Source organism: Pteropus alecto, unplaced genomic scaffold, assembly GCF_000325575.1.
Source record: "Pteropus alecto unplaced genomic scaffold, ASM32557v1 scaffold45, whole genome shotgun sequence".
Classification (NCBI taxonomy): domain Eukaryota; kingdom Metazoa; phylum Chordata; class Mammalia; order Chiroptera; family Pteropodidae; genus Pteropus; species Pteropus alecto.
The window spans coordinates 31,294,170-31,318,255 of NW_006442491.1; the positions used below are offsets into that span (position 1 = coordinate 31,294,170).

At 34.6% G+C, this 24,086-nt stretch overlaps 1 protein-coding gene across 1 annotated transcript in view; it reads left to right on the forward strand.

Annotated features, from left to right (window-relative positions):
• The window catches only part of CSE1L (chromosome segregation 1 like), a 38,194-nt gene that overhangs the window by 4,745 nt on the left and 9,363 nt on the right, over positions 1-24,086 (forward strand). The window contains exons 2-15 of the mRNA XM_006921897.3: positions 4,012-4,107; positions 6,823-6,965; positions 8,667-8,768; positions 8,844-8,989; positions 9,342-9,432; positions 10,964-11,071; positions 12,452-12,544; positions 14,337-14,504; positions 14,615-14,744; positions 15,825-15,890; positions 16,264-16,466; positions 16,871-16,955; positions 18,178-18,239; positions 23,679-23,815. Coding sequence (XP_006921959.1) covers positions 4,023-4,107; positions 6,823-6,965; positions 8,667-8,768; positions 8,844-8,989; positions 9,342-9,432; positions 10,964-11,071; positions 12,452-12,544; positions 14,337-14,504; positions 14,615-14,744; positions 15,825-15,890; positions 16,264-16,466; positions 16,871-16,955; positions 18,178-18,239; positions 23,679-23,815 — 1,619 coding nt within the window. The 5' untranslated portion in view covers positions 4,012-4,022. The remainder of the gene's footprint in view (positions 1-4,011; positions 4,108-6,822; positions 6,966-8,666; positions 8,769-8,843; positions 8,990-9,341; positions 9,433-10,963; positions 11,072-12,451; positions 12,545-14,336; positions 14,505-14,614; positions 14,745-15,824; positions 15,891-16,263; positions 16,467-16,870; positions 16,956-18,177; positions 18,240-23,678; positions 23,816-24,086) is intronic.

Sequence of the window (24,086 nt, forward strand, 5' to 3'; positions counted from 1 at the left end):
AATGTGTAGCATTTTCCAAAGTTTCGGTATAAAACCCAGAAAGAATAGCCTCGTGATAAATTATGTGTGTAGTTGAGTGAGATTTGATGCTCGTGCCCATAGAGTGGTTTGCCCTGGATCAAAAGTAAGTGGTGGAGTCTATTCAGTCAGTCAGAATATTGACTTATGATAAAAATGTTTCCTAATTAAGGGAAAGGATTGTAGTAAGAATACAGATAACTTCAAACACATTTTATCCTTAGAAGGTGTAGTTTCTGGCTGTGGAAGAGTACTCTGCACAAGCACAGCATTAGCTATAGTCCCTTTCTTTATAGGTGTTTTTTTTTTTTTCCCCCTAAGTGTGAGATGAAGGGTTTTGTTTTTTGTTGTTGTTGTTTTGATAAGTCTTATTCAAAATCTCAGATTCATCTTTGACTTCTTCCTCTCCCTGGTTCTCATCTGGCTGTCCTTTTTCACATCATCCTTTTCTATTGCTGTTCCTAGTGCTTCTACTCTAGTTCATTCCTCTGCCATTATTCCTACCTGAGAGCCTTGAGTAGCAGGAAGAGGGTAGACCTGTAGTGTGAGACTGATTTAATCTAATCTTTATTAACTGTTTGACTTGAGGCAAGTTAGTTAATCTCTCCGAGTCTTCTTCCTTGTAAATAAAATGGTTAGTATGTGAAATAAGAAGCATATAAAACACCTAGTACTGTGCCTAGTTCATAAATGTGACCTTTCGCATTTTAAAAGTGTCCTTGCATATGTTCTCTTCCTCAGCTCCATTCTGCAAACCATTACCAGCCCAAAGGTCCTACATTTGACTTTCATTAAGTTTTCATTCATTTCAAAAAAACCTTTACTGGCTTCGTGTTGTACATTAAATCATGAACTTCTTCAGCTTGGTATTGAGGAACCTGTATGATCTGATCTCAGTCTCTAGGTCCACTATTCCCCAAAGGAGCTGTGTACTTTTCTTATGTCTGTCACTTTGCTCACACTATTTCCTGCGTGAGATGGTTCCTTGTTGTACTTTGCCTGTCCAAATCTACATATCCTTCAGATTTCAGCTTAAGACTCACAGCCTCTGGGACATCTTGGACCATGGAATACCTACTGACTCTTCTTAACCTCTTAGCAGTTAAGTTGCTGTCTGTGTGATCCATTTGGCACTTGTACTCCTGGGGACAGAAGTGTTTCAGCATTCAGGATTGTTTTTTGGATGCACACACTGTGGATTATGCAACATCCCCAGTGGGGCTTGGGATAGCACCCTGCAAAAAAAAACATTAGTATTTCTTTGGTGAAACAAATTTACTCACTAAGTGAGATAAAGACTAAATTTATAGCCTCAGGCAGTTCAAACTAGGTTTAGCTGCCTGAAAGGAAAGGGATTATAATTATAAATCTGTAGTTGGTATTTCAGTTGTATCTTTTCTTCCAACTAGTCTATAAGTTCCTTTGAGAACCTGAGTTTGATCAATAACTTTCTGAGAGTAAATGTAATACATATAGTTACTTGTAAGATATTAGAAAAATCTAAAAGACTATGAAGAGAATAAAAATCCACTGTATCCATCATGTAGACATTACCCCCATTTACATTTTAGAGTATATTTTTAGTTTTTTTCTGTACATTTGGGTATATGTAAATTTTTAAAAATAATTTGATTTATAGTATATTTGACCTCTTTTCCACTTAGATGTATTACATTTTACCAAAATCATTATGTACTTATTTTTCTCTTCTCTGTCATAGTGGCCCCAGATTAATGCACATGATTGCCCTGAAAAGGCTGCATTTCCTCAGGTTCTCTAGGAGCTTTGTCCCTATGTGCTGCCTATTGGGATCTAAGCAGAAGTGGGGTTTTTAAAAATAGCTTTATTGAGGTATAACTTACCGTGAATTTATTCATTTTAAGTGTACTCTTTGGTGTTAGTAAATTTCTGCAGTTGTGTATCCATCACCGCAATCCAGTTTTAGAACACTTCTCCCCTCTACCCCTGAAAAAGAAAATTCACACTTTTATCTACTCACCAACAACTTGGAGACCATAAAGTCCCATTTGTAGCCTTCTCAAGCTGTTTGGTCTGTTGGCAGTGGTATGCACGTGTACACACGTGCATACCACTGCCAACATGCATACACACTTGTAATCTTTATGTATGTGCTATTTTGTGTGTATGTGTCTTAGCCTTGTTATCGGTTATAGCTATATAAGCCATTTATTTAGCTTCTAATTTGTAATACATTCAGTGTGAAATTTTTTTTGGTCATTTATAGCGTATTCTGTGATTTTTATATAGTTTTTGAATATTAAGTTGCTTTTTTATTAAGGTATAATTGACATTATTAGTTTTAGCTATATAACAGTGATCCAGTTTTATGTACATATTGCAAAATGATTGCCAAAATAAGTAGTTAGCGTCCATCATCACACATAATTACAGATTTTTTTCTTATGATCAGAATTTTTAAGATTTACTCTCTTAGCACTTTCAAATATATATTACACTCTTGACTTGTCACCATGCTGCTATTACATCCCCTTGACTTATTTTATAACTGAAAGATACTTTTTGATCCCCTTTCACATATTCCTCAACCACCAATATGTTCTCTGTATCTGTGAGTAAGGGATTTTTTTGTTTTGTTTTGTTTTTAAAGATGTCACATATAAATGAGATCATACAGTATTTGTCTTTGTTTGACTTATTTCACTTAGCATAATGCCCTCAACGTCCATCCATGTTGTCACAAATGGAAGGATTTCCTTTTTTGTGTGGCTGAATAATATTCTGTTGCGTATGTATACTACACTTTTCTTGTTCATCTTTCGATGGACACTTAAGTTGCTTCCATGCCTTGGCTATTGTTAATAATGATGTAATAAACATGGGGGTGCACATATCTTTTTGAGTTAGTGCTTTCCTTTGCATAAATACCCAGAAGTAGAATTGCTGGATTATGTGGCAGTCCTATTTTAAAATTTTTATGGAACCTTTTATACTGTTTTGTACAGTGGCTGTGTCAGTTTATATCTGCACCAACAGTATACAAGGGTTCCCTTTTCTTCACATCCTCACCAACACTTATTTCTTGTCTTTTTGAGAATAGCCATTCTAACAGGTATTAGGTGATAGCTCATAGTTTTGATTTGCATTTCCCTGATGATCAGTGATGTTGAGCACTTTTCATCTTCTTGTCGGCCATGTATATGTCTTTTTTGGAAAAACGTCTCTTCGGATCCTCTGCCCATTTTTAAATTGGATTGTTTTATTTTCCCCCCTGAATTGTATGGGTTCTTTGTATTCTGGATATTTAACCCCTTATCAGATAAATGATTTGCAGATTCTCCCATCCAGTAGGTAGCCTTTTCATCTTGCCAATGGTTTCCTTTGTTCTGCAGAAGCTTTTTAGTTTGATGTAGTTCCACTTGTTTATTTTTGCTTTTGTTGCCTTTGCTTTTGGTGTACAAAGTTGCTTTTTAATCATAATCACAGCTGCCATCTTCTGAACTCCAAAATTATCTTCCCAGATAACAAATTCTCAGCCCCATTTAGTTTTTTGTCAATAGTTGTGGTTGTATGTTGTACACAGAGGAATTTATTCTAGTTTACTTAATCTCAGATTTCTTCGGGATCCTTATTTACTGTTTAAAATTTTAATTTCTTATGGCAGGGGTTTACAAAAAATTTTAGTGATTTTTTTTCTTTTTGGACCTTTTTTGTTTGCTTTGTTTTCTAGCATTTTAAATGAGATAAACTTTGGTGACTTTGATCAATTCTTCAACATGACTTTTTGGTGCCTATTATTATTATTATTTTTTGAAATCATGGTATGTTTTTTCTTCTCTTTTATCTCAAAATTATCTCACCATTGTTTCAAAAAAGCCCATCTTAGTGGAGTCAGACTTATAGCCCATACCTTAAACATAACAAATGGATGACTTTCAGAGAGGGGAAGACAAATAATATAAAAGGATTCTTTTATGCAAATTACTGTGACCAGTTACCCTCTTTTTCTTTTAGGTTCTGTTGCAATGGAGCTCAGCGATGCAAATTTGCAAACGCTAACAGAATATTTAAAGAAAACTCTTGATCCAGATCCTACCATCAGACGTCCAGGTAAAGAGAATAAATATTACCTTGTCTTGATATACAGTACAGGTGAGGGAAACCTTTATGTAGTCTGCCTGTTTGTAAATTTTTAAAAAAGGAAAGATTTACACTTGGACTCTCAGACATAGTTTATTTTTCATTCTGTAATCATAAAGTGTGTGGTTAGCTGTTTACAGCTGTTATAACATGGTAGTTTTTTTTTAAGTTTGTTTTTTGAGGAAAATAGCTTTTATTTGGCATCTTCTGGAATAAAATGTACTAGTATGTTTAGAATGCTTTGTCTCTTCACTTTTTTGAAATTCCCCACACTTGCCTTTAGAGATGTAATAATTAGGGCATAGAGATGGAGAGTTAATTGCCTAAAAAGTGATTAAATAAATGAAACCAGGTAATCAGACACTGTCTCTTAATCTCTGTGTTGGTTTGATTTAATTAATATATTTTAAGACCTAGGGTTCCTTTCTTCCTCTTTTCCTCCTGAATGTGACCAGTTTCCATTAGAAATTTAGTATAAACTTAGAATTGCAAGGTCACATGCCTACAGGAGTCAGATGTGGAGGTAAATGAAGAGAGGCAGGCCGAGTGGGGACTGGTAAGAATATCCTGTGACTATATGTCTTGGTTAAGGGGCATGTATTATTTGGACCCAGTTAACTTTGAGGGATTCAGACTAGTTTTGCAAGATCAGATTTCCAGATTTACTTGAAAAATAAGGCTGTTTATATGACGTGTCCTCATTTTTAAATGATAGCGACTAGTAACTTCAAACAATTTTGAAACATGTACAAACCTTAGAGTATTTCTTTAAATATTCTGGGGGGCCCAGATATGTCTTGTAAGTAGTCAGTTGATGATCCTTGATGTAAGCCATATTAACCAGAAATCCTCTTAACCACATTCTTCAGAATTTACTGCTGTACATGCTCATGAAGATTTTGGAAGGGCCCCACGAAGACACAAGTGAATGCATGCATGTGTGTTATATGTACATTTTATATGTAATAAATAGAATTGTAAACAGGCTAATGCGTTCATCTTGTTTTAGAAAAGCCTCTGATTTCTGGGAGGGAAAATTGTGATCTTCCCATTAGTGCTTAAAGAAGTAATGTGTTCTTGGATAAAGGGAAATTAATGGCTCTAATCTTCTTAGACTTTCCCAGAAAGCCTCTGCCAACAATGTCTATTAAAAAATTATTTTCAATAATTGTATCTTTGTGAGGCGAAGATGCTGCTATTTTTTGAATTTAAGACAGAGTATAGAAATAAGTTGATGTTTCTGAGAAGAGTTATGAACATAACATTTCTCAGGGATTGGTAGTAGACTGACTTAACATCTTTATAAAATGATCTGGACGTGGAAATATATAGTGGAGCCCAGCTTACAGATATCACTATGCTCCCTTGGTTATTGAGATGCGATGGTGGTATAGATGAACTGAAAGACATTCTGAGGCTCCTTGAGTGTGTAGAAACATGTCATTGTGAATGTTCTGTGAGAAATTAAAGGACATGAACACAGAAAGGAATGATTAGACTTAAACTTATGAGACAGTTGCTTCCAGGATATTACAGTTTAGGAAAGAGATCTGGCAGTCTGTATGGGCTTTTCTCCAAATCATGGATAGTGTGTTGCCCTGTACAGAATGCTGACCACTAAGGAAACAGTCAAAGCCTGATAGACTCATACAAAACCACAGAGTGTTCTCTACTGAAATACATTTTTCTGTTCTGTACTTCTCGTCTTTCAAGAAAGACACGGTGGACACAGAGCAGGGAGGGTTCGAGGGTGGAAATTAAACTCTTAGGACTCAGTTTAGAAAGAAGAAAGGTTAAATCATATTATAGACAATAGTAGATGCTAACAGACCTTTTTAATACATATTAGAACCTTGAAATGGCTGTTGCTTTATGAAGCTTAAGAAGGAAAAAATTAGAAGTGCTATAAATAGTCACTGCGTGATTAGTAAACCAAGCGATTTAATATTCCTAAGTATAATGAGTGTAAATATGTGGATGAAATCTATAAATTTATTGCTGGTATCAGAAATATTTAATTTGCAAAGAAAACTCAGGGCTAGTATGGTAGAATAAGGACTTGACTAAAACTTTTTCAGTGATGTGAATTTTCTAGCTAAGTTGCTTAATCTCAGTGGCCTTGTCTTTAAAATGAGGATCTTGCTACCTACCTTCCTGGATAGTAGTGACAACTTAATGAAATATATGTGAGTAAAGCACCAGACCCCTGTAATTCATAATAATATATGTTAACATGAATTAACTCACTTAATTTTAACCACAGTAGTAGTATAAAGGAAATATTACTACCATTACTAATAGTACTAATAATAATCCTTCTGGAACAAGACAGGGTGAATAACTTTTGCCCTAAAGTCATAAAATCTGAGAAGCAGATTCTCCTTCAAATGGGATGATCTTCCAGTCAGACCACTTAATAGGTTTGTGAAAATCAGGTGAGTTAATGGGTGGTAAAGTGACTTGAAAATTGAGGTATTATGTAAATTTAATGTAACATCATATATAGTCTTTTTAATAGATAAGAAAAATGAGAGGCCCAGTAGATCCTTGATAGGTTCCCTAAGGAAAGCATCCTAATTTTTCCATTTTTTGATGCTTCAAACAGATATATGTAGTTCACATATACATAGAGTGGAAAGATTTGGTTATAATAACAAATCTTCTTACATGGAAATTTTTTTACAGCTGAGAAGTTTCTTGAATCTGTAGAAGGAAATCAGAATTACCCACTGTTGCTTTTAACATTATTGGAGAAGTCCCAGGATAATGTTATCAAAGTGTGTGCTTCAGTAACATTCAAGAACTATATTAAAAGAAACTGGAGAATTGTAAGTATTTTGTGAATACATAGTTTAATACCCTGAATGTTTGTAAAATTTATACATGCAGTACTTCTGAAAGGTTCAGACACAGATTAAAGAGAAAATGAAACGACCCTCCTCAACAAAATACTGTCTACAAAATACCTACTGCTAACATCATACTTAATGGTGAGAAACTAGAAGCTTTCCCACTAAGATTAGGTACAAAACAAGGATGTTCCCTCATACCACTTTTTTTCAACATTGTACTGGAAGTCTTTGCTAATGCAAAAAGAAAAGGAAATAAAAGGTATACTGATCAGGAAGAAAGAGATAAAATGTCTCTGTTCACAGGTGGCATGATTGTCTACGTAGAAAATCTGAAAGAACCGACAAACAGGACCTTTTTCCAAAGTTCCTGTTGTTTGATTTGAATTCATATAGATTACTTCCACTTCATAACCCAGGTTGCTAGAGGGTTGTGAGACTTGGTTTTAGCCTCCATTATGGTTGAAGTGTAGCTCATTGTCTACTCATGAGACATGGGAAAACACAATCTAAATGAATAATTGAAGCAAATTCTCTTGTATACTGGGGAAAATTATAGAAAGCTGGAAAACTGCATTATATATATAAATAATTTGTAGAATGCAAAATAATTTGAAGTTTTGATAAGGGATTGTGCCCTATGTCTTGTGGGATATGGAAATATATACTAATTTTGAGGTGAATTTTATTGTGCTATAGGTGTAAAATTATAAATTAAGAACCATTTCCCTCACTTTAGCTTAGGATAGTGGTTCTCAGTTGCGGGTATTTGTTGATGTTTTGGTTGTCACAGCTTGGGGCTGGTGATGGGGAGAATGGGTGTTAACTGGTATGGAGTGGCTAGAAGCCAGGATATTGGTAGCTATCCTACAATATACAGGAAATATCCCTACAACAAAGATTTATAGGCTTAGGATAAAGAGAAGAATGAGAATTGCTTTGTCGTGATAGCAGTAATGATATTTAGAAAGTATCATGGGCGACAAAAATGGTCAATTTTTCTAAAAAGTCAACCTTAAGTCTGCTTAAATATTTATTTAAAACTTTCCTCATTCCATAAAATAATTTAAAAAAATAGTAAATATTGTTTTTTAGCTTGTATCATCAAATGTTAACTGCATATGGATAAATGACTTGGTGAATCACAGAATGTTTAAAAATTCCTCCATCTTGTAGAAGTGCTAGCCCTCTCCCTCTATCTTGATTTGTAAAACTAGTGAGGCTTCCAGAACCTCTTTGGGTGTTGTATCCCTGGGTGCATTCAAACCCTAATAGTTGAGACTTTCATTGAAAAGACCTTTGACTTAAATATAGCAGTCAAAATTGAGGCTTTTGAAGAGGAATATGGGCTATATCTTAAATATAAAGATTTTAAATCACATTTTCTGATTAGTTTACATATAAAACAGTTTTATTGGCATCAAAGAGTCAGAAGCTCGTTAATTCGTATTACAATATTTGCATTTAGGATGGAACATACATTTTTCCGTGGAAAGGGTTAATGCTTTCATCAAATTATTAAAGGAATCTGAGACCCATTCATGTAGAGGAAGGACCCTGCCTTCCTCTGTGTTTTTATTAGGAAACCAGGAAATAAGAAATGGTTTTGTTTTATCTACAGACCCACTTGGTCATGGACATGGATTTTATGTTACTTGCTCATGAATGTTTTGCTTTTAGGTTGAAGATGAACCAAACAAAATTTGCGAAGCTGACCGAGTAGCCATTAAAGCCAACATAGTACACTTGATGCTTAGCAGTCCAGAGCAAATTCAGAAGCAGGTAAGGTAGGGCCCTGCTTTTTAGGTAGTCTTGTTTGTAGAGCTTTCATCTAATTATTTTTTTCCTCTCCCCCAGTTAAGTGATGCCATTAGCATTATTGGCAGAGAAGATTTCCCTCAGAAATGGCCTGACTTGTTGACAGAAATGGTGAATCGCTTTCAGAGTGGAGATTTCCATGTAATTAATGGAGTCCTTCGTACGGCACATTCTTTATTTAAAAGGTATTGGTGTGTAAATTCATATTTTAAAAATACTAGTTTTCAAATGTTTGCTCATGTAAACAGTTACATTTTTGTGACTATTGTCATTCCTTTGAATATGGTAATCCTAGAACATAAGCCTCTCAATTCGTTATTCCGTGTGTTTCTTCTTGACTACTTGTTTATCTTATATTGATTGTGAAATATCTAGTGTTCTTAAACTGCACTTGATTGCTTTAAAAAGAAAACCAGGAATTTCCTTCAAATTTCAGAAAACTGCCTAGCCAGAGTTTTTCATCTAACCTGGTCCTTGAAGACCTAAAGTCATTAAATAAAAACTTATAAATTTACCTCTTTTACCTTAATTTTCTAGATACCGACATGAATTTAAGTCAAACGAGTTATGGACTGAAATTAAACTTGTTTTGGATGCCTTTGCTTTGCCTTTGACTAATCTATTTAAGGTATGGAATTATATCTTGGTATTTTAAAATTTCTTATTATTTAAGATTGCTTAAATATTTGTATAAATTTTAAGAGAATGCTTTGAAAGCTTATTTGCTGGGTAATATTTAGAGGAGCATTTATTTTGAAAAATTTCAAACCTACACAGAAATAAAGCAGATGGTAATATATAATGAACTCCTGTGCATCTATTACACAAGTTTAACAGTTACTAATGTTTTGTTTTTAAAATTTTGTTTCCTCCCTGTCCCTTTATTTTGTAGGAATATTTAAAAGCAAACTCCAAGCATGTTGTTTCTCTCTAACATTTGAATATGTGTTTCCAAAGGAATAGGTCCACATTTTGATTAGACTGTTTAGTTTATAATTAATATTTTGTGCATTGTCTTGTGATGCACAGGCTACTTTCCTAAACATGTTCTTCTTTGTGAGAATCCTGTAAAATTTTGAAGGCGATGTATTAACCATTTTTTCCCAGATAAGGAAAGAGGGTTCAGTATCACACAAGCTAATAAAAAAAGAGAGCCAGGCCTCAAATCTAATTTTGCTGACTCTAGAAACAGTGCTCACTTCCTGTTTTCAAAAGGAGAGTTGTGATATTCACGACTTTCTAAAATGTGGAGTGTTCACAGGCTATTTCATGGTTAAAATGTCTTACTGATGGTACATTTTTATTTAAAAAAATATTGGACGAAATTTGGTCAGTTTTTCCCACCTATTGGATTGGCAAAGATTTTTATTTCTTTTTAATGATTTGAAAATCTTAGCCAGAGTGCAGTGAAATGAACATTCTGGTGGCCTGTCCATTGGACTATAAATGATACGAGCTTTCTGTAGTCTGACATTTCATTAAGAAAACCCTAATATTTATTTTTCCTAACTCTAGTATATAGGAAGTAATATTTGTCAAGTGTCTTACATAGTAGTTGTGCACAAAGTAATAGGACCATTTGTGTAGATTTTTATCATTTAATTATTATTCTCTATGAGGCAAGCATTATTCTCATTCGGATGAAGAGATTGGGGTTCAGTAAAATAACTTGGTCAAAGTAAAGTTCATTGTGTGTAACAGTTTGGGTTATATTTAGATCTGTCTGGCTTTCAAAACCCATGCTCATAGCATACTGTTCTGCTTTGTTAATACACTTCTAGAATCTCAACTTATGAAAATCAGAGGTGTGCACAAAGTTTTATAGATAGCCTATTTATTGCTGTTAGAATAATAAAATAATTAGAAACAACCTAAGTGCTAAATGGCAGGAGAATTATTAATGAGAACATATAAAGACAGTTTTGTGTGATATATGTAGGCTCAGAGGAGAGTGGATCTAGTCCAAAATATCAGACTTTTTAGTAGTGCCATGATAGGCATTTCAAAATATGTACTTTAAAATATTTCCCAGAATCTCTTAAATGACTACCGCAATTTAAAAGCCAAATCTTAGAGAAGAAATATCGGTAGTGTGAGTCTAGTGCGAAGCTGTTTGAGGCTTTGTAACACTAAACTGTGTTCTTGATTTCCTCTCCAAGGCCACTATTGAACTCTGCAGTACTCATGCAAACGATGCCTCTGCCCTGAGGATTCTTTTTTCTTCCCTAATCCTGATCTCAAAACTGTTCTACAGTTTAAATTTTCAGGTAAGTTTTGTTTTATTTCTGACTTTTGGTTCTTATTTTTTGTTGTCAGATATATAGTTTTTCACTTGAAGACGTCTGTGCCAGCATTGATTTTTCTGAAAGAAATTAGTTTTTTCCTGACTCCCCTCCCTTCTTTATCTACTGATAGTGTTCTACTTTATGGTAGTTCCTAGACACGATAGTGGATGTTTCATGGAGTAGAGTACCATTCTCTTATATACCAGTGAGTTAGGGGCACCCCACATTCTAAGTGACTGTTTTGGAGAGTCACCTTCTATACTCTTATTAAGAACACTGAGAGATCACCTTCTTTGGCCTTCCTCATTTGAGTGGCTCTTAACACTGGGGGAGCCATGTTTTGATTAGATCGGAGGTTAGCCTATATGAAAAAGGCTTTTATAGGAAGCATATCTGGGAGAGAAAAAATTGAAGAACTAGGCTTGGGAGGTATAAGAACCAGCAGCATTTCAGAGGAAACGGCCATGGTCTTAGAGCAGAAAATGCCTGGTCACCTTGTTAGTACTGACAGAGTGGCCTCCAGTCATTCTTTCTGTTTTTGAATCATTAAGATTCAGGGCTCCAGGAACCAGCAGGGGGTCTTATTGGTACAGGTTACCATACTGAGATGCAGGAGGGAGGATCCGGCCTTTCCATTGCTCAGAGCCCGAGCCAAGTACCTGGACTTAATCCTTGCAGTATGACTACACTGACAATGTTAGGGAGCGCATCCAACAAAAAGAATAGGTAGAATAGAAGAGGAACAGCCCCAAATGGTATACCCACATCACTGTTCAGCTGGACACTTTGAGGAACTCTTAATTAAAGGATACCAGTTTTTGCTTATATCTTTTGAATTGTTTCCTAGAAGTCAGGTACAATGAGACTCTTAATAACTTGTTAGGCATAATCAGGGGCACCAAGAGAAAGAGACATAATTTTTACCCTTGGGGGCTTGGCCCTCATTAAGAAGGCAGTACTATGCCGCAGGAAATCATTAACTGTAGGACAATAATTCTGAATTGGTGGTCATTTTATACTAAATGCAGTGGTTCAGAAAGGAAAAGAAATATATTGGTAAGCACTGATTTTTGTAAGGAAAGGCTTCATAGTCTTAGCTGGACCTTGAAGGAATAAATAAATTTAGATTGGGACAGGAAATATAAGTGGCCCCACTTAAAAGCATATAAACAGAGGTCAGAACTCAGCAGCCAGACCTAGTTGGAGTAAAGAATTCTTGTCAAAATAGGGAATAGTTGGCTCAGGCTGAGAAGTGTGCACTTGAGTCTGTAGGCATGTGGAAAATGTTTGGTGTGGTAGAGAAAGCATGTAAATAGCATACTTATTTTAATCAAAAGTCTCAAGTCAGCATATGTTCTTTAGGATCTCCCTGAATTTTTTGAAGATAATATGGAAACTTGGATGAACAATTTTCATACTCTCCTGACATTAGATAATAAGCTTCTACAAACTGATGTAAGTATTGTTTAAAATGTTTCCTGAGTAGCCTTTTGTTAAAGTTAAGAATCATTTGAAATATGTTATATGTCAGTTATCTCAATTTTTTTTAATTAAAATAATTATTTATGTACTCTCTGAAAACCTTGTAGGATGGTTCATTAGACTTCAGAAAATGAAATAGTTATTTGAGAACATTTAGCATTCTGGTTACTTAAAAATTATTTCCTCTTACATTGTTAATAGATAAAATTCAAAGAAAGCAAGTAATAATTTGATTATGTGGGATGTTTCATATTTAGTTATTTGTAGTATAGAAAATTAATTTTATTGTGGACCTGGCTTAGGTCACAATTTATGGATAAGGTATTTCATCACATTTTTGAAAGTAAGGCATTATTCACATTGCGAACATTTATGAATTAGAAAATTGTCACTGAAGATGCTAAGAAAACATAAACCTCTGTAATAATAGGCTCTTTTTAAAAAGTCATCTATGGTGTAGGAAATAGGGGACAGATAAAAGTTCATAATGTATAAAAGTTTCTGATCTGAGTTTTGTAACATGCTTTTCAACATATAGCACTTATTCTGTGTATTTATGACCTACCTCTTGCCCAAGAAACAGAAACATAAAAAGTAAAATATTAAACTTCAGCACTGGATATAATAAAAATTAGAATTGATGATTCACATCAGTTTAGGGGAGTGGGGTGCAGAGGGAGCATCATTCCTGTGAGTGTATAGCAAATTTTGTCTCTGAGATTTATTAAGTAAAAAACAAAACAAAATGGCTTCCATAATGTAATTCTGTCAGTCCACGAGGGAGAAATCCTCCCTCAAGACAAAGCTTGTCTTCACATTAACACTAGAGGAAGTTCATCTTGGAGGGAGCTGTTTGTCCATTTAACCACGTGCTTCCCTTGTGTCATCTCACTGTAGCATCCCCTGTATTTACAGCTTGAGGAGCTGGTTGTTGGGAAGTCTCTATCTCTTCTGAATTTGAGTTCCTTGGCACATAATACAGCTCAAAAGGTGTTTGTGGGTTGCTATTATATTAGAGATTATTGTATAAACCACTGTCATGGTTTAGATTGGGTTTGACAAACTTTTCATGTGTAGGTAAAGGTAGTAAATATTTTTGGCTTTGTGGGCTATACAGTCTCTATTCCAACTGCCTGACTCTGCAATTGTAGTTGAAAGCAGCCATAGGCAATACTGTAAGTGGTATAAATGAAAAAAAGGAATGAGCATGGCTTTGTTTAATAAAACTTTACTTACAAAAATAGGCAGCAGACCTGCAGGCCATAGTTTTGCTCACCCTCGATTTAGATCGTTGTATTATCATTACAACCATAATACTATTTGTGAGAATCCTATAGCATTACCTTATTGGGGCGGCGGGGGGTGGCCACATCTCAATATATTTGAAATGAGAACCTTTTGGGAGACAGAAGACACTACAACCAACTGTGTTACAAAGGAAGGTGTGATGTAATGTTTACCATTCAGGTTTCTGTAGGAATTATGTTATTTTCTATTTAATATATAAATATTTTATAATTCAGCAAGCAGAAGAAAAGGTTTTATTTAACTTGAAAACTTTTGAGAGCTGCTCTCAGTGGTTAATGCATGAGAAGTATTTCATCTTTTATTTGAAAGACTAAGAAAATAAATTGGCAGCAGCATAGATGTGGTTTACAACACTTGGCTTTGGATTTAAATTTTTAGAGTTCAGGAATTAAGTTACTCTCTGTATTTATGGTAGCATTAAAGTTATATGTTTGAGTTTTCTGTTTTCTCATTTGAGGATGAAGAGGAAGCAGGTTTATTGGAGCTCTTAAAATCCCAGATTTGTGATAATGCTGCACTGTATGCACAAAAGTATGATGAAGAATTTCAACGGTACCTGCCTCGTTTTGTCACAGCCATCTGGAATTTACTAGTTACAACAGGTCAAGAGGTTAAATATGACTTGGTAAGATGGTAGAGACAATAATTAAGATATTCCCCTTCCTATCCTCCCCCAGAAATAAACGGTTTTGTTTTGCTTTTTAAAATATGCTTTTTGTGTATGTTTTATTGCAGTTGGTAAGTAATGCCATTCAATTTTTGGCTTCAGTTTGTGAGCGACCTCACTATAAGAATCTGTTTGAGGACCAGAGCACACTGACAAGCATCTGTGAAAAGGTCATTGTGCCCAACATGGAGTTTAGAGGTGATTATGGCAAAGTGTAAAACTTTTTCAAGGAGTCAGAATCTTGTTTTTAAAGCGCATAAATCTAATTAAGCCATCTCCTTATTTTTGTGACATGTTCTAATTTTTTTAATTGCTAAATGAAACTTCTTGTAGGTCATTTATTGTGTATTTTCTAAACCAAGACAGAAAATGTGATATAAAAGGCATTTGTGAAATGAATGCTGCTGTGATGAGCTTTTTGTGCACTGTGGAGATTTTTTTCATAGAAATAATAAATAAGACTTTAAAAATCCTTTTATATTGAGAAGAAAGTAAACTATCCGGGTTCTCAACTTAAGAAATAATTGGATTTTGATTTAGTATTTCATGAAAGCAAATAGCTATTTTTAGACAGTTGACTTGAGACTAGAAGTGATTGATAACTTTAAATAAGAGTAGAAGCCCACTTCATTTGTGCTTAAGGTTAAGAGAATCCTGAGAGTCTACATTGGTATACAGAATGTCTTTCTTTCTTACAATTGGGAAGAGCAAGTATTAAATGTGGAAGGAAGTGTGTTCTATATCACAGCAGCCGTTAGATCACTGGTTCTCAAATGATCTCAAACAAAATGGGGAAATAAAGGTCAATATAGTGTGAGATTTTATTTCCTTTTATGTTTTCATAAAACTATTTAAAGGACAAATCTTTATTCTGATATTATCTGTCCTACTTTCTTGGTAGTGAAATAATAGTGATTATAGTTGTTAGTTTGTTTGGTTTTTTTAATGTCCTTATCTGGCAAGTAGAAAGTTAGTATCCCTAGATTGGTTTCCAACACTTACTTTTGAAAGTTGGTGGTAAGGTCCAATTCTGGGGACGCTGTCACATTAGAGCAAGTGAGCTGGTATCACAGCTGTTTGAATTACCTATTCCCTAACCTTTCAGGGCAGCATTTGTTGCTCTAAATAAATAAGAATATATGAAGTAGTCATGCTGGGAAAGAACACTTTGCTGTAAAACATGGCCATTCTGCATACTTTTCTGCATACTCAGCTGCAAAATTACAGTGATCGTTATGTCTTTTGAGGGGCTATCTGACATGTCATCTCTCTTTGTAGCGGCTGATGAAGAAGCCTTTGAAGATAATTCGGAGGAGTACATAAGAAGAGACTTGGAAGGATCTGGTACGAATTTTGGTTTTTAACTGTTATTCTCTTGGCAGGCCAATTTTAAAATTGCTCCCTTTCTAGTAAATATGGAGAGGAGTGGGAAATAGGATAACATGTCATTTCAAGTGGCTTCTTTAACTTGTACACCTTAAAAAGCAGCTCTTAAATGAGCTATATCAGTTGATCATTTGTCTTCTGTTTCTTAATATACTTATTAGTGTTTGTCATGCTACTGTGACTGTAGTTTCATTCTCATTTTGTGTTCCTTGTGAAAAAAAATTTTCATTGTTTATATTGCTGATATGTACAGCAGTTTGTTTTCTTACAGAGTCTATCAGTTGGTTGGTGGTTTCTTTCTCTCACTATATATTTCCTTTTGATTTTGTAGATATTGATACTAGACGCAGGGCTGCTTGTGATCTAGTACGAGGATTATGCAAGTTTTTTGAGGGACCTGTGACAGGAATCTTCTCTGGTTATGTAAATTCCATGCTGCAAGAATATGCAAAAAATCCATCTGTCAACTGGAAACACAAAGATGCAGCCATTTACCTAGTGACATCTCTGGCATCAAAAGCCCAAACACAGAAGGTGATTTTTTTCATTATAGTTTTGTTTCTAAAACAGTTGTCGATAATACAGAAGTAATATATTTCTGATGATATAGCCTACTCTGCTAGATAACCTGTTCTGATTAGAATTCATGTAGTCTCTGGAGATGACTTTATGTTGACGTGTTAGGCACCTGAGTTTCTTATGGACTAAAATTTGACAGATGGCACACTTCTTCTCTTAGCTGAGTGAGACTCAGTGTTCTTTAATTTAGTCAAGTTTCTTTATTGTCTATTAAAATAATCTTATTTTTAAGCAGTTTGTGTTTTGAGGTGTCCATCTCCATTTTTGGCCTAATTTTCTAAAGTTGCCTAAATTTCCAATGTAGTAGATACATACAGGTATTTCATGTTATTTTACCCTGCTATAAATTTATTTTTCAGCATGGAATTACACAAGCAAATGAACTTGTAAACCTGACTGAGTTCTTTGTGAATCACATTCTCCCTGATTTAAAATCGGCTAATGGTGAGTTTTCTGAAAAAATGTTTATACAATTTATAACACTATACCTGGAAATTTTTATTGCAGTGTTATTTTATATTACAAAATAAGTAACAGTACAGCAAAAGTCATAATAGGGGCTCTACATCACTATAATACTGAAAACATTTGGCTCCTAATCGTTGTTGCAGATATTTCTTTTATTGAATAAAATCTCAGATGGTTCCCCCAGATTTTGTCCAGGTGAAATTAACTTTCTATAAAGAAAACATTGCTTCCGTAGAAGGAAAATAGGAACAAGTAAGACAAAATAGTAACTCAGCCTTTTGTTTTCTTGGTATATAGTCTAGGAATTAAACTTTGGTTTTCTTTACCTTCTCATTTGAAAAATGAACTCTTAAAAATTGAAGTAAATTTAAAGTACTTGAAACTGATGAATATTAAAGATAATTTCCTATGTTGGTGAAACTATTGACCAGGCTACATAAATATTCCCTTCTTTAAAGCTTTCCGTATGGAAAACTTAAATATACTAAGATAGGGAAAATAGTGTAATTATCTTCCATGTTAATATTATGTAGCTGCAAGAATTTAACAATTGGCCAATATTCTATCCCTTTCGTTAATATATTTTCCCACCACTAAAGCAATTTAAAGTAAATCCCAGCCAGAGAGATATGCTCTTGATTCAGCATAGCTTCATTTCTGGGAAGAAGATGATATGGTCATCAGGTCATGGTCTGAATCATTTTTATTCAGTTATACAAGTAATACATGTTTATTTGTAATGCAACTTAAAGGTTAGGGCAGGGGTCCCTAACCCCTGGGTGGCAGACCAAACTGGTGCCTGGTCTGTTAGGAACCTGCCACACAGTAAGAGGTGAGCAGCTGGTGATGAGGGAGCGAAGCTTCATCTGTATTTGCAGCCACTCCCCAGTGCTAGAGTCACCGCCTCAGCTCCACCTCAGCTCCACCTCAGATCATTAGGCATTAGAGTCTCATAGGAGCACCAATCCCTGGTGCCAAAAAGGTTGGGGACCACTGACTGGGTTAGGGGAAAATATTAAATTATTTATAATCTTACCAGAATTAATAGCTATGTAGATCATTTTATAATTAGGTTTCAATTACTTGCCATTTTGGTTACCAAAACCATATTTAAAAAATCTGATAAAAAAATGTTGCAGCCAATTTGGGAGCATTAATCCTTAGCACTTCCATAACTTTGACTTATTTCTTTTAATAGTGAATGAATTTCCTGTCCTTAAAGCTGATGGTATCAAATACATTATGATTTTTAGGAATCAAGTAAGTAACTTTTTATTTATATATTATATGCCACTACTTTCAAGAGTTTTGTTTTATGCCAGCTTCTCTACCTTTCTATTGTGCAATTATATTTGACGTCCACATCCAATAAAATTAATAACATGTAAATACTCGTGATTTCAGATCATGCTTAATTTTCTTCAGTTGTCTTAGAAATGTCATTTTAAAGTGATTTTTATTAAAAATTAAGATGCATATTGTGTGCAAACATTGCTTATAGTTGATTATGTTTCATGTCTCTTAATGTACAACAGAAATGTCCTCCCCTTTCTCATACCTGTTATTTATAGGACAAACTAATCATTTACCTTGTAGAGTTTCTCACATTCTACTTTTGGCTGATTGCATCCTCGTAGTATAGTTTATGTTCTTCTATTCCTTGTATTTCTAAATTGATAAATCTGATGGGCTTGATTAGATTTTGATTTCCTTTGGGGCGGGTAAGAATTTGTCATAGGTGTACTTTGTTTCATTTTATTAGGACATATACCATGTCTGGTTGTCCACTTTTAGTGACATTAAGAGTGATCAGTAGATTAAGGTGAAGAATAATTTTCTACCACTGACATATTTTTTAATCAAGATATACTTTACCTAGTAAAAAATGCACCATTTAAAAATGTATACTTAAGTGGTTTTTAGTATATTTACCCTTTTGTGAAACCACCACAATTGTCTTATAGGTGTTTTAATTTTCAGTCTGTATGAGGAAAAACTGGATAAACATTTGTGGGTTTTTCCCCTTCATCCATTTTCAGAGTTAACCAGTTAGTGTCTTACCAGCCTCCGAAGACAACGCAGCAGGGTTTGTTTGGTTTTTTTGCTGTTCTAGTTATTCTCTTTGACATTTCATTTACCAAAACCATGTTTTTGTCCAGCAGAGGCCCCATTGTATAGAGTCCTGTAACCTTTTGACATAAACTCAGTAGCCTTAAATAGCTTCCCTTTATAATCAACCATAAGCAATATGTGCCCCTTGTTTGCATCCTAATTTTTAATAAAATCACTATAAAGTGACTTTTTTAGGATAACTGAGGAAACTTAAACATGATCTGGAATCAAAATATTCCAGATTCATCTTATACATTTCATGCTCCACACCTGAATTAGCTGCTCTCGAAGGTGGAAAACCTTGTTCAAAGACCATAACGTAGGTGCTAGGGATGCTGCTGATGAGCTGGTCTTGGTTCTAGGCTTTTTAACAGGAGAGAGCCAGGAAATAAATAACAGTACCAATATTATTACTGCTCAATGCAGTTTGATTTCTTTGTGGTTTTTATACCCTTAGAGTATTATCCCATTAAGTATGTATAGTCAGAAATACTGTTTAAAGCAACTTGAAATTATTTGTGCATTTTTGCCACAAACTTGATAAACAGGTTCTTTTTTGCGGGGCGGTGGGGGAGCGTGGGGAGGGAGCATGAGCAGGGTTACTTTACATGCCTCCAGTGTCAGACCATATAAAGCAAAGTACGTTCAGAAGGTCTAGCTTTCATCCTTGTTCCTTCCCTCTTTTTAAAGGTAACCATTTTTTACTGAGTTTTGGTTTGTTTCCATTATTTTTGAAAATACAACCTAATACCTATTCTATATATATTTCCCCTCCTTTAACACAGAAGAGAGTATACCAAACACACTGATTTTTACCTTGCTTTTTTCACTTAACAAATTGTGGATGCCATCCATAATAGTATTTTTAGATTTTTCTTTGTCATTGATGTTGTTATATAATTAATAGCCATAGTACTACACTGGTTGTTTGTCTATGGTTTTCTCAACCAGTCCCCTCATAGGTAGATATTCTGGGCGTTTTCTATTTTTCACTGTTTTAAATAATACTAATTATTTTAAATAATACTTTTAATAGCCTTGTATATAGATCACTTAGCGTTTTTGCCTCTGTAACTTTGTGATAAATTCCTGGAAGTAGGATTGTTAGATTAGAGAGTAAACGTGAATTTGCTAGATTTGTCTCCATAGGGGTCATATTATGTTACATTTCTTTAAAAATTGCATGTGAGTGCCTGTTTCCCCAATAGAGTATGTCGGAATTTTGCCAATCTCATAGATGTGAAATGGTATTTTTATTGTAGTTTTAATTTGTGTTCTCTTATTTTGAGTTCCACTGCATACCTTTCCAGTTAATGGGCATTTTAATTTTAGTGAATTATTTATTTCTATTCTTTTGCCCATATTTCTATCTGATTGTTGGTCTTAATTTTTAGAAAATGTAGTTTCCTTCTGATTTTTTAACAATAGAAGACAAATTCTTTATTTCACGCAACTCAAGTGCAGAATACTTTTATCTTTGATCAAGCATTGATCTAGCTCTATATATCCTTGATGCAATCAATTTTCTTCATGCCGCGGGACCAATGAAAATTAAAGTCCAACAAGAACACAGAGTCCCTGAGTCAACCCCTCAAGTCACAGACTCATAGTGTCTTTTGGTGACAACTCTTGTTAAATTTCTTCACAACAGTTCCCTGAACATGTTCAAAGTCAGACCAAAAAAAACTAGTCATGAAAATTTTCATCAATTTATATATTTTTTAAATATTTCGAACTCTGAATAAAGAGTTAGTAGATCCTGAAATATTTAAATTAATTTTACAACCATATATCCCCTTTATAAAACTTTATTATTCCCCATTTTGATACAATGACATCCAGGCTCCAAGCCCATCAGTAGCACTCTGGATCAGAGGAAGCAACACCTACCCTTACCTGGGCTACTCCTCATGCAGGTACTCTGTTTCTAAGGTTGGAAATACATTGGGCAGCTTTAAATCATTGACTCTACCATTATCTGTTATTTCTGTTTGAAGATCTTGTGGAGAAATTTATTAACAGCTACTCCACAAGATGGACAGGTAGATTCAGTCAGTTCTATGTACTTTAGGGCAGAATATCATTTTGACAGTTACCTGTGTTGCAGGAAGTATTAGTGTAGCTAATATTTACTCAGTGTCTCCTGTCTGCCAAGTACAGTACTAACGCTTATGATAGAATCCCACCTCATCTGACACACACGTTCAGTTATTGGGCTTCAGCAAAGAATGAAAGAAATTCCTCCACTCTTGACTGTTAGTGAGCTGACAGTCACTAGAGAGCGGAGACTCCACTAATTTGCTGTTCCCTCACTGGGCTTCAGCTCCTCCATCTCTTTTTTGAGATATAATTGACATACAACATAATGAAAGTTTCAGGCATACAACGTAATTATTTGATATTTATATACACAGTTGACCCTTGGACAACATAGGGGTTAGGAACACCAACCTGCGTGCTGTCAAAAATCTCTGTATAACTTGACTCCCCAAAAACTTTGTAGTTGGCCCTTGGTATCCATGGTGTTTGGTTCCAGGACCTCCTGCAGATACCAAAATCCAAGGATGCTCTAGTCCCTTCTATAAAATGTTGTAGAACAACAGTACATACAAGTCAGCCCTTCATATCCGCAGATTCCAAACCTCAGATAGAAAAGATTATTTTCCAGTAGTGATTGGTTGAATCCATAAGTGCGAAACTTGCAGATATGGAGAGCCAGCTGTATTTACTGAGGGGAAAAAAAGGTGTACAAATGGACCCAGGCACATGTTTAAGGGTCAGCTGTATTGTGAAATGATCATCCTGCCATCATACATAGTTATAAATTTCTTTTTTCTTGTGATAAGAACTTTTAAGATCTACTTTCTTAGCACTTTCAAATGGGTGATTCAGTATTATTAACTATAGTCATCACGCTGTACATCACATCCCCAGGACTTATTTATTTTATAACTGGAAGTTTGTACGTTTTGACCACCTTCATCCATTTTGCACACTCCCTGTGCCCCACCTCTGGCAACCACTAATCTGTTCTCTTTATCTATGGCCTTGTTTTTTTGTTTTTGGATTCCACCTATAAGTGAAATCATACAGTAATTGTCTTTTTATTTCTGCTTCATTTCACTTAATATAATGTCCCCAAGGTTAATCCATTCCCTCAAATGGCAAGATTTCCTTTTTCATGGCTGAATAATATCCCATTGTGTGTACATTGTTGGGCACTTAGGGTGCTCCCATACCTTGACTGTGAGTACCATACTGTTTTCCATAGTGGCTGCCCCAGTTTACATCCCCACCAACTGTGCACAAGGGTTCCCTTTTCTACACATCCTTCACTAACACTTGTTATTTCTTGTCTTTTTGACAAGAAATAGCCATTCTAACAGGTGAGGTGATAGCTCATTGTGATTTTGATGAGCATCTTTGTGTATCTGTATGTCTTATTTGGGAAAATGTCCATTCAGATCCTCTACCTGTTTTTTAATTGGATTGTTAGTTTTGCTGCTATTGAGTTACATGATCCTTCTGATTCTTAACACTGTATATCACTTTAATTTTAATGAGGCAAGGAAACAAAACATGCAAAGTCATCTTATTCCGATACCTCTGCCAAATTCAATGCAGCCACCTTGCAAATTATTTAAACACACAAGCAAGAATAGAGAATATAATGTTAATCATATAACCACCATAAATCTTCATACCATAATTACTTAAATGTACTTACGCAGTTCTGACACCCAGGGCACTCCTTCCCCATTCTCTCTCTGTTCTCTTTCTCCCCAGAGGTAATTAATGAATTTAGTGTGTTTCATACACATTTAAGTCTTTGCTTATTTATGGTTTTACTACATATTTGTTTCCACAAAAATTCTATAATACTCTGTAGGTTTAAAACTTATATAACTGATAATCATGCTATTGGTATTGATCCACACATCTTGTTTTTTTGTGTGCTTTGTTTTAGGGTCATTTAGATGTGTTATAGTTCATTTTTAATAGCTGTGTAGTATTCCATCATAAGAATATGACATAGTTTATTTCCTGTGGATGATTTTTTAATTTCTCAGTGTATAATTTTTATGTGTCTAGGAAGTTTTTACCAAAATTACATGCAACCTTGTGAAACTGTTCTATTTTAAAGACTAGTAGATATTCTAAATTTTTAGAGGCTTTTAATGAAGATTAATATTATCCCTTCCCTCTTTTTTTCTTTTTTTGAAGAGAAAATGAGGCACAAAGAGCTTGAATAACTTTTCTAAGAAATGCCCGTTAGGGAAAAGTATAATTCTTAAGATTAATGAAATCTTAGTCTCCTCCATGACACTATTATTTTATGGTATGTTCATTTATCTACAAGATTTTACCCTAATCATAGTTTCTATGCTTAGAGAACTAGAAAAGTGAATATGAATTGAACCATTATGTTGGGGTAGAAGTTTTAATTTCTCAACCATATCATTTCCCATTGTAACAGCTATTTAAAAAAACAAAAAACAAAAAAAAAACCCTTTTCAAAATAAGCAACTAGTTTTTTTCCAGTTGTCTTTTACTTAAATATAGCATGTACATTATTGTGTTTTTCAGGTACCAAAAGAGCATCTTCTAGTCTCTATTCCTCTTTTGATTAATCATCTTCAGGCTGAAAGTATTGTTGTTCATACTTACGCAGCACATGCTCTCGAGAGGCTTTTCACTATGAGGGGGCCCAACAATGCCACTCTGTAAGTATTGGATTCTAAGCAGTTTATATGTTTTTAGCTTGGGGTGGTACTATTCTGTAGTGGTCAGGGATATTTCTGAATGTATTCATAATTTCATTAGTAGCTAGAAAAATGTATGTTTTTAACTTATTTATACTGTGTCACATTCCAAAAGGATTTGAGGCAGCATAACAAATTAGATACTTAATAAACAGAAATGTGTGTCAGAGGATCCTGTACGATAGTTAAAGAAACTCCTGAATTTTATGTGGACTCTCTAAGAAACCAAGGC